The 12087-nt window shown below is 33.0% G+C and overlaps 1 protein-coding gene across 1 annotated transcript in view; it reads right to left on the minus strand.

Moving 5' to 3' along the window:
* Positions 1-370: 370 nt before the first annotated feature.
* The window catches only part of LOC117169288 (ankyrin repeat and KH domain-containing protein mask-like), a 20347-nt gene continuing 8630 nt past the window's right edge, over positions 371-12087 (minus strand). The window contains exons 2-4 of the mRNA XM_033355593.1: positions 5116-7087; positions 3524-3659; positions 371-923 (exon numbers count right to left, since the gene is read on the minus strand). Of these exons, the coding sequence (XP_033211484.1) occupies positions 5480-7084 (1605 nt within the window). The 5' untranslated portion in view covers positions 7085-7087 and the 3' untranslated portion in view covers positions 371-923; positions 3524-3659; positions 5116-5479. The remainder of the gene's footprint in view (positions 924-3523; positions 3660-5115; positions 7088-12087) is intronic.

Genomic DNA, 12087 nt, shown 5'->3' on the forward strand with positions numbered 1-12087 from the left:
ATAGAATTAGAACAAGAAAAGACTAAAAAGCGATTAGACGAAGAAATAGTAAGAACACATCTGATTTACATATCAGGCGATAGAGTAAAAATTAAAAATAATACTGAAGCGAATAAACTAGATTTTAATTGGAAAGGTCCATATGGAGTAATAGTTCTAATAAATAACAACAATATTAGATTAAGGGACAAAGACAAATAATCCGAATACATTTTGACCAAATAATGCCTTATTTTACAGGTGAAGGTGTTACTGCTAATCTTCGCACTAGTAATATCTACTAGAACAGATTATGTAAACAAATGTGGGATTTTCGAATTAATTAGAGCATTATTTCTCAAAAAACTCTGTCTATTCTGCGTTAAAACAAAAAACCATATTACTCCACAAATTGTAACTTATACTGCCTCTGCTCAACCTTTAGTGAACTTAATGGAACCGATTGAGCCTAAAAAATTTAAAATAGCTTTAGAGGACTAAACCTTATCTGAAAAGGGGAGTGTTACGCATTTAACTTGGACCCCGTTCCCCATTTGCCTTTCCTTTTCGGTTGAGCTGACCTACTTCTATTAGAGTATAAATAGGACCAGCATGTGGCCCTTCGTCAGTTCTAATCTATATCTACGTTTGCACACTTGTATCAAAACTTGAATTAATAAAGAAACACCGAATTCTCTAAAATCAATTCGGCTAATTATTAAAAGACATTGACAACCTTTTTTCGGTGTAACAATATAATGAAAATAACTATCATTTTAAAAAAAGTGAAAAAAGCACACTTATCACAATAAGAGTTCAATACTATTATTGTTTGCTTTGGTCAATGTGTTGACATCATGGCGGACATATATTTGCTGCCAGAGTTTACAGCTGATGAACCGACGTGATATGGATGAGAAGAACTGTGCGTGGGTGGTGCTCCTCTGTAACAAATTAAAAATCAAATTGTTGAAATTATATCATGATATCGTACGGTTTGCATTTGTCTATCATATGCGTTCTGGGTCCCTGAATCCAAACTCGAGGACCTTTTAATCATATCACGTCAGGATTTTCCATAACCTCAAAAAATAGGCCCAAAACCCCAATAAATCTTCTAGCCATTGACAACTCAATCCTCAAAGTCCCGTAACCCTTTAATCCTTCAAACCCTTAAGCCTATAAACCCTTAACTCCATAAACTCAAAATACAATCACACGAAAACCCCCAAACCTGGAAAAAAGAGACATATGCGCGTTGAAACCCTGAAACAAAGTATGTTTTAGCAATGCATGCTTCTTGACCCTTAAGCTTACATTCTTCAATAACCCCATAACCCGTTAAGAATAGCCTTATGTACGAACTCTTATGAGTAAAATCTTTAGGCATCATTGTTGTACTATTTATTTGTGTGTCTGCAATCCAGGGCCGCTCCCAGTATCGGCGGCTGGTCAGGGAGAGAAAGCGGGCCTGCGAACATCGTCCTCACACGACCGCAGCTTCGTAGAGGTGGGTTCATTGGCCTGTGCGGAGTACAAAGCTACAAGTGGAACACACTTTCATAAGCACCTCGAAGTGTGAAAGGCAAGGACAACTCACATTAATAAAGCAGCCCAAGAAGGGTGATGCAAGGGAAACATATGTTAATAAAACACCCGAAAGGGAACAGAACCCTACTACGTCCTAGTCGTTGTTCCTGGGTTCAGCGAAACGTAGGTTCTCTTAACGACAGTCTTGTTCTCACCGGGTTGTGGGGTTTTGGAGTTATAGGGTTATTGAAGAATGTGGGTTTAAGGCTCAAGAAGCATGCAAGGCTTGATCGTACTGTGCTTCAGGGTTTCAACGCACATAAATCTCTTTCTAAACGGGTCCTGGAGTTTTGAGATTATGGCATTTTGAGGTTATGGGTTTAGGGAATTATGGGTTTAAGGAATTTAGGGGTTATTGGGATTAAGTAGTCAATAGATAAATGGTTTTTGGGCCTATTTTTGAGGTAATAGAGAATCCTGACATGATGAATTCAAGTGGGCTCTGAATTTGGATTCAGCGATTCCGAAAACATATGATAGATATAGTCAGACTCCAGGGCTCATTTTCTCGATTTTATTGTGGAGCTGTGTTATTTGAAGGTACTATAACTGAGATAAGATTCCTTGTCTTTTGCATGAAATTTGAGTAATTTTGTCCATGAAAATACTAATATACTAATAGAAATATACATTTATTTTTCTTCTACAAGTTTATGTTAAATTGCTTGCAAGATAAATACAAATAATTCTTTGTTACAGGGTTCTGAATATAAAATTCTGAGAAGGTTATAGACGGCTAGAAACCTTAGCAGTGCACCATCACTAAACTAAAGATGCAAAAAATTCAGAGGAATATCTATTCCACGTGTGAGCGAAGAAAAACAAAATGGTCTTTTCTGTACCTACTCTTTCATTTAAAAGCTTCTTCCTCTTCCGAAAAAATATTTCAAAAATGTATTAGCGTCCTCTTTTAATTTTAATTTGTTCTTAAAAACGTATTTTACCATAGATTTTCATAATATGATACAATAAGTGAATAACCAAAGCAACAATTTCAATCACATTTTTTACTATATGCGTTAATTAAACTTTGTATGAGCTTATCTGTTGAAACGTACATAACATAGTTCAAAAAAGTAGTTGTTGATTTTTAAAAACAATTCTAATAGGGCAAACGTGCTTTAACAGTATATGAAACAAAACTTAATGTAAGTGTTGTCAATCGTGAAGTAACCGTTTAGCATTCTAATACGTATATTCGTGAGCTTCTAAGACGAAAATTGTTCACAAGAATTCGTCGAATTCAAGCAACTAATCGAATTCAAGGAATTCACGAAAATTATGACATTCACGGAATCTAAGGTAGTCGTGAGATTCCCGGAATTCGCGTAGTTCATGGAATTCATGGAATTGAAGAAATTCACGGAAATGGTGGGATTCGTGGAATTGATTAAAATCATGAAATTGATTAAATTCATGGAATTGATTAAATTCATGGAATTTATTAAATTCTTGGAATTCATTAATTTCACGGAATAAATTTAATTCACGTAATTCAAGGAATTCACGGAATTGACTGTAATCACGGAATTTACGAAATTCCAGGTAGTAAGGGATTTCGTAGAATTCATGAAAATGAAGGAATTCACGAAATTTATGAAATTTCTGGGATTCATGAGATTCAAGGAATTCGCGGAATTCGTGGAATTCACAGAGTTCAAAGAATTAAAGGAATTCACGGAATTTGCAGAATCCTCAAAATTGTCTGTAATCACGAAATTTATGAAATTCAAGGAATCACGGAATTCATTTAATTCTCGGAATTCACTGAATTTATAGAATTCAAAGAATTCGTAAATATCCATGAATTCCATACATTTCGAGGATTCCGTCATTTCATTGAATTTCATAAATTCCCTGAATTTCGGGTATTCCCTAAATGCTACGATATAGTGGAAGTTTCCAACATAAATTTTTAACAGTGTATGTTTTATTAAAGAAAATAACAAAATACCTTTATAAACGTGAGCATTATTAACCTGGAAGGCTGCGGTCCTCACGTATTCTGAAATTTTTGGTATAAATTACTTTATCCTGAAGTTATTCTCGAACTTCTTTCTTGACAGTTCGCGTCCCTTCTGGAGAAGTGTCTGAAAAAATTAGAATCCATGCTATTTTATAATAATTAATTCATAAATCGAAAATCTTATTTTCAGGTTTCATTTGAAATTCTAAGAAAGGAGCTTCAAAGAGGAGTGTTTGAATATTTGCAAACAGTTGATATTTCCTTAGTAATTTTTTTACTCAATCAGTTATTAAAATACAGTATTACATAAAATAACGTATGGCTATTTTTTAATAAAAATCTGTTTTATAAATACTTTAATTTATATTTTCTTCTTGAATATGGTACATTGTGCATCTATTAAGTCCACAATGTGCTATGTTTAACAATAGATTATTTATTTCCGTGGAATGAAATTATTGTACATCAAAATATTAAGAAAAAAAATTAACATTCTTTCGTCGCGACCAATTTCATTCTACTAAGAGGACTGGATATATTTTGCCTAACTTTGAGCAAAAAAATGTAATTTGTTTTATTACGAAAATTCGATGATTGGTTCTTGAAATTGTGAAAAAAAACTGTTTGATAAAAAATATTCGCTTCCCAACTTATTAATCATATTAAAAGAGACATAAAAAGGGATATCAAAATGTAAAAACTGTATTGTATTAAAAACAGCTCATTAATAATAGTATGATAATGACAACAATAAATACTAACATTAATAAAATGTAAAATTTCAAAGAAAATAAACTTCGAATTACAAATTTGCTAAAACGAATAAATGCTTTGGTTTTCACAAAAACATGGCCGAAATTGATCGGGAAAATTAATATCTTTACCTATTTTAGTTTTGCACTTTTTACCCTAAAACCAATCATTTTAAAACATGTTAAGCACTAGACCGGGAAATACAAATGCCTGGAATTTTGTTGAACTAGCAAATCTTTAAACTGTTCAATTTATCAGAGGCTTAAATGTTAACTTTCGTAGCTGAACTTTATTTAATTTAAACTTGTCAAATTGGAGAATTTTGTAAGCTTTCATTTTATTCGTGCAAATCATTGAGTGCTTTACTACAAAAATTTAAGAATAAATATTAAAAGTTTTGGATTCAATACATTAAATATGAAATTTCGGGACCCTAATACGGTCACTAATTTACTAGTAGAATAAAAATAAATGTTTTTACAATTTCCGCATTGATAATTAAAAAACTTATTGACAAAAGTATCAGAAGTTAGGAGTTCAATCGTATAATTTAATAATAATAATTTTACGTATGAAATAAAAATTTCTATTCAAATTTTTAGTCACAGATTTCCCGGATCTGATCACGAATTCCTGGCTCTCTCCCGTATGTTTAAAACTGCGCTTAATTGCCTTCTCAATGAAAAGGGCTTATATAGCTGGTTCTACAAAATACGAAATATTCGTGTTTTTCAAATCTGGGTGAAAATTATTGTTCTTGGGTTTTAGTGGGGTATGCTATTATGACAAACACTGGATCAATTGGCACTTGAATTTAAAGCACTCACCAAATTTACTAGATGTGTTCTTTCGGAAATTGGTTTTTCGAAATTCCGACATCTAAAATGCCCTAGCTACTAGTTTTTCGACTTGAAGGGTTCATCTTTGACTTCAAATTTTGGGAATTCATCCGCCAGCAAGGGTCCTTCTGTGGTGACCAGTATCCGTTGATAGTACCTTTTTGTACGATGATTAATGACATGATCTTAGACAAGAAATAGCATTTAAAAGTGTTCCAGGTTTGTTCATCACACCTTTCGTCCTTGAATTTTTGCCTCCAATTTTTGCCCGTAGAGAACATCAAGCCGCTTAGTTTTAAATGACTTCATTTCGACTAGAGTCCGACATGGTAAGACAATGAAATACAACAAATTAAACAAGGCTGTTTTTCAAAGAAGTTAGACTCGTGCTGCTTAAAAATTGCATAATAGAGAAAAGAACATTATGTGACAAACGTATATTTTTCTTATCAACGAGTACTTTTTGGAAAGCTTTTATATTCGTTTCAATTAAGTTCCTCCGTTTCCTTGCAATCGCAATGTGTCTTTGCAAAATTTCAGCGTAAAAAGGAAACTGTTGTTTCATACTGTCTGACTTCAAATTTTTCAGGTTCTTATTATTCGTATAATTCAAAAGTTTATTTATTGGCATACACAAGATATCAAAGAGACTGAAATTAAGAATTTTGCTTTTCGTCTCCTTCATTTGGAGAAGTTCATTTTCGCAAATACGGAATGTTGTGCAAAAAAAGTGATACGCAGAGTCTTCACTATTAAGTGGATCTAAACTTTCTAAATGGATGCTTATATTGTCCAAAACTGCTCTTTTTGCAACCATTACAGAAAATTTTTGAATACTATTTTCAATCTCATCATTAAATTCTTCTTCGAAATTGTAGTGTCCATAACGACTGATTGCAAGCTGTAAATCTTTTGTGCTATGGATGAGTGATTCCATCAAACAAGGATTTTGATCGTAGATCCAACATAGATTTCTCTCTAGAATGGCACGTTCATCAGAGTCTCTCTTATTTACGTCGGCTCCATGCCACAACAGAACGTCTACGCATTCAGATAAACGTTTCGAAATCATGTATGAAAGAGGAGTGCAGTCATTAATATGTGAATAGTGGTTCAGATTCGCTCCTCTAACTATAAGTATTTCCAACAGTGTATCAGTTTCTGCATAGAATATTGGTGTATAATCCTCGTAATCTACAGCATTAACATCAGCTCCACAATCAAGGAGAATTTTAGCGATATTTGATTTGAATTCATTCCTTGAACTCATTAGTGCTAAGTGCAAAGGGGTTCGCCTCGATTCCAATTCCTTGTTAACGTTTGCTCCTAGGTTAACTAGTTTCTTCACTAGATTGAAGTGCCCAGCAAAGACTGCTGCATGCAGTGGCTGGACGCTTCTCTCATAGGTTAACCAATTGAAATTAAATTCAGCTTCAATAGTGTCGTTAACGTTTATTTTACCTTCACTAAGCATTATTTCAAAAAATTCCTCTAATAATTGCGAATTCGAACACCGTGATTGGCAAATGTCGAAGATAGTGCCGTGGTTATAAAGAAGGAGAGCCATATTTCTGTCTTCGTTTTCAATAGCCATTTTGAAACACCCCTCTGGATCAGCTCCATTATTCAGCAGAACCTTGACTATACTACAATTTCCAGAGGACACTGCAATCCGGAGTGGTGTTTCTCCAAACCAGTTTTGTGCGTCAACTGTGGCCCAATTTTCGCACAAAAGCTGCACCAATTCCACATGTTCGTGTTCACAAGCCATGTGCAATAAAGATTCACCATTTAACTGCATGTGGACACATTCTGTTTCCTCCATTAATTTTGACCTAATTTCACTCACATTGCCACAAGCAACTTGTACAAACAGTTGTATTGCAGCATACAACTTTGGGAATTGCAGCTGAAAGGGTTGTCCCTCAGATGTGATTGCAGACATTTCACTTGGCATAATCTGAAATAGAAATACATAATTAAGGACTGTTCAAGAAGTACAATTTGTAATGTAGAGGGTGGGGGGGGGGTACTGCCGGATATGGCATCAAATACACGGCGAGGGAATTTTGGAATTACCATAATTAAATAACATCCTGAAAATATTAAACGATGTAGGCCAAACAAAAACCCAACTAAATGGAATATTCCCTGTTGGTGACGGAGCAGATAAGGTTAAAAGTACACTCGCACTTCAAAATTACGAGAAGTTTGAGAATCGGGAAGTCCAGAGATACGACTGTGGAAGAAGCTCACACTCCCGCGACGTTTAGATTTCAGGGGTAATGCGTGGGAAGCACGGAGTAATAATGAGGGGACGGATCTCTGTACATACGTTCTGACTCCGGTAAGTGTACATGAATTGCGTTTAATGACAATTCTCACAAGGAAGGGGACATGCGCACTTTGATTTGCTATATGCTTTTCTCCCGCGAGGAGTGTGCGAGTGAGTGCCAGTGCTTGACAATCACAACAACATATTACCCAAGATTATACTGTCAGATTATTCAATCTGCACATTTTATATCATTTAATGATTACAATTGAATCTGTATGTCTGACCCATACGTTCCAGGTCACAATTTGTCATCTTAATTCTATACAAAAACACAGAAATAAATAAGCACATATATTGACAAACTCAATTGAAAATATTTTTAGGAACATAACCTTATTATTTAGTTGTCATTCAACACGGCACTTGCTCGCACATTTCTTGTGGGAGAAAAGGAGATAACAATTCACATTGCGCATATCCCCTTCCTTGGAGAATTGGGTTTAAACGCATGTACCGAAAAGCGCGAGTCTATTTAAAAGTAGAAACTAAAAACTTGTAATATTACATTAATAATAAATTATTTAAAGAAATGAGCTATTTCTAAGATTACATTTAAGTTATTTCGTAGAAATTAAAAAAAAAGTATTTTTCCACCGGCTAGTTGAAAAAAGCCGGGGGAATCTAACACTGAAAAAATCGATACTATTTCCTAAGCGCTATGCAAATTAATCACATTTTGCTAAATTTTCACTACGAAAAAAAAAATTTTTCTATTAAAAATAACGAATTTTGAAGACAATAATGAAACTTTCAAACAAAAAGATGAATTTTGGATTAAAATAGTTAAATTTTCCGTTAAATAAAGAATCATTTTTCACCCAGAAAAGATTTTTTTAAACAACATTAATAATTTTTTAAACCCAGTGGTGAATTTTCCATCAAAGCAACAATTCTCAACAAAATATTTAAATATTTTTAACAAACGTTTGAATTTTCAATGCAATACTTCATTTTTGTATCAGAGATGAATATTTAAAAAAATACTTCATTTTTTGACAAAAGAGATGAGTTATCAACTTAAATAATGAAATCTTCACTTAAAAAAATTAACTGTCAACAAATAAACGAATTTTCAACTAAATAGATGAACTTTGAACTAAATAGTTGAATTTGAAACAAAGAAAATTAAGTTAGACGTTATTATTACTTTTCAAGAGAATTCATATAAACAATAAAAAATTGTTTAAACAATATATTTGCACCTGAAACTATAAATTTGAAAAATACCTCATTTACTTCAAAACTGTAACAAAAAATTATTTGAAACAAATTTTTGCTGTAAAAATATTCTTTGAAGAATAATGTTTGAAACAGCATTTGTTGAAAATTATTTTATGAGAAAATCGTTGTTCCAAAAATATTTGTTAAAAAAAATTATGTTCACAATAATACAATAAAAAAAATGTTATGGATACAAATTTCATGAGACAAAAATTTTATGAAACAACATGTAATCGAGGAAAAAAATTGTAGGAAAAAGTGTTTGTTTAAATTATGTTTTTCGGAGACAAAATGAGTAAGTCGTTATTAATACTTCACAAGAAAATGCATATAAACAATAATACCATTTGTTAAATTGCATATGCACTAGCAATTATAAATAAAAGATAATACCTCATTTATCTTAAACTGCTTACGTTAAAACTATCTAGCATTCCTTTAGGAAGAAATAGTTATAAACAATAACTGTTTGTTTAAAGAATTACTTTAGATACATTCCATTATTTCTTACCACACTGTCACTGAGTAGTTAAAAATAAGTTGGAAAATTTAGAAAAAACCGAGATTTTATTAGTATATTCGATGAAATAATTGTTGACTTTGTATTTTATAGCTGATACCGGAGACAAACGTTAAGTTTTTTTTTCGGAAACAAATTTACAAAAATGCTTGAAGTGCGAAAAGAAAATTAACCACAAAATATTTTTTTAACAAAAAACATCTGTCCGAAATACTTTTCGAACAAAAAAAAAGTATATGAAAACTAATTCATTAGAAAGAATTTTGTGAAAGAACAATTAATGAGAAAAATTTTATAAGAAATATGTAATAAGGGGAAAAAATTTGAAAACTAATTTTTCAATTAACGTTTTGAAAAAAATTATGCTAAACAATTTTGGTTTAAATTTTGTTTCTTGAAAAAATTGGTTATTACTTCACACGAACATTTTTTTCCATAAAATTTAGAAAAACAGACGCGATTTTGTAACTATATTCGATGAGGTAATTTTTTGTTTTATACCTCATTCCGGAGACGAATTTCAAGTTTCGCTTCCGAATAAAATTTATAAAAAAATTTATTCACAAATTTTTCCAGCTGCGGCAAAGAAGTAACGGATCCTTTTACAGTATCTAAATTGGTCGACCATTATATTCCAAAGTAATTTTTGGGATCCGATTCTTTATCAACTTTTCAATTGCACTTTTGAGTTGACAAAGCGAATGAACAAATATCAACATTTCTTACATTTTTTTATCTTGTCATAATCAATCGAAATAAATTCGCAATCAATCAAAAGAAGTGTAGTTTTACCTAATATAAGAATTTAATTTATGAAATACACAGCAGTCCCGCTATAGAGGCCGTCTCGGTATTACCCTCAATGTCCTTCGTACTATCTCGGGACTCGCGGAAACATAAACAATCAGGGCCATCTGAACAATTTCTAGTGGAGTTTCATCTTCAATTACACAAGTCAAAATGAAACTCAGATAAACTACAACCATTAAAAGGAAGAGGTAATAGAATTAGAGAAGAGGTAAAAGAGGTTAAAAAAAATTAGCATTACTCTGCCTTATTATCCATAAGAATTTGTACTATGTATCAACAACTTGAATATTTTTAATTACATCAAATATAAATACAGAATAATAAAATAGGTTCTAAGAGAACGAAAGGAGGGCCTCAAGGTTTACATACGACTTAAAGAGGTCTTGTTCAAATTCTTAAGATTGACAGAGAACTTGGCGGTCTTACTGAGGAATTGAAAGTATAAATATGAGAATTTTAATAGGTTTTAAAGAGGGCTAAGTAGGTCCAATTGATTCAAAGAGGACATAGCGCGCTAAACAGGGCTAAGGTAGGTTCTATTTGAAATTATGCAGAATTTGAATAGGGCTCAAATTCCGACTCCGCCAATCATCGGTTCTGGAAATGTCGATAAAAAAAAACCAATCCAAAAATTTCAATATGGCCTAAGTCCAAAAATAAACAAAAAATAATTAATTTAAGTAGAAAAACACGGTGGCTTCACAAACCTTTGTCACGCTAATTGAAATTAAAAACTTCGAACTCTTAAAAGTGAACAATTTTTATTCGAAGTAATCAAAACTAAATCGCACGCAAAAAATTGAGACCTTAGGCACTTTTAAATTAAAAAATTTAAAATTAAATTTTATTAAAATAAAAAATTCAAAATAAAGCAAACTTTTATAGGCTGGAGTTCAAAGATATCTTAATAAAACGTAAACCTTTGCTATCATTTTCAATTCTCCAAATTAAAACGAAGTCCTCTTTCAATTCACTATCAAATTGAAAATAAAAAGTTTCACCTTTCATCTGAATGTTAAAAACCCTTTATTTGCCTTCGTCCACTCAATAAAAATGGTAACAAAAATTGATCTCTTCTCGCTCAACTCAATAAAAATTCTCAAAAAGAAGAAAAGGAGCCTCTTTTAAATCAGATAAAATTAGAAAATAAAAAAATTCTTCCGTTAAGTTCCACAAAAATGTTGAAAATAAAAAATGATCCTTTTTAGAATTCATAAAATATTGACAACCAAAATTTCCTTGATTTAAACTCCATAAAAATACATAAAATTAAACAAATCTTCTGCCCGCGAAATCGCGGTAAAATTTCAGCCACAACCACGTCTCACAACCGTGAGATAGGTGGTTACAGTCTGTAAAGGAATCAATACGACGATCCAGCAAAATCCTCGTGCACCCTAAGAACACGGAGCGACCCAAGGACAATCGCCTTCTACATTTTTCCCGCAAGTGTTTTAGCATATTGTTGACACGCAGGGATGCTTTTTAGGCCATTAGCAAGTGAAAGCTTGGCACCTCCAAGAGCGCCGATGATAAGGACGATCAGTTTAACAGAATATTCCGGGTACAATCGTTGCAACTCCCTTATAAGGTCTTGATACCTCTCTTTCTTTTCATTCTCCTTGGTTATGATGCTTTTATCAGCTGGTGCCGAAAATTCGACAACGAACATGGTTCGCTTCTCGAAGTCAAGAAGAACCATGTCAGGCCTCGAGTGAGCAACAGAAACAATTGTCGAGAATATAAAGTTCCAGTATATGCGGCACTCTTAGTGCCGCATTGTGCATTTAAATGTAGGTCGTTCCCGCGTGAGTTGGACAACTAGATAGTATGTGAGCTAAACGCTCGGGGTGTGCATGGCACGCCCTGCAGCTATCATCGGGAATGTCTTGGCTCAAAATGTGGCGACGGTATGTTAAGGTGGAAATGACACCGTCTGGGCATGCAAAAATGAAACTCTCTGTACCACACTTCAATCCGGGCGATTTAAGGAAAGCAAACGTTAGCTCACAAGACACTGACTGATCCTTCACATTTCTGTGGAAGATACCGTGCATCCTCTTATCGAGGA

Source organism: Belonocnema kinseyi, chromosome 1 (genome assembly GCF_010883055.1).
Source record: "Belonocnema kinseyi isolate 2016_QV_RU_SX_M_011 chromosome 1, B_treatae_v1, whole genome shotgun sequence".
In the NCBI taxonomy this organism is placed as follows: domain Eukaryota; kingdom Metazoa; phylum Arthropoda; class Insecta; order Hymenoptera; family Cynipidae; genus Belonocnema; species Belonocnema kinseyi.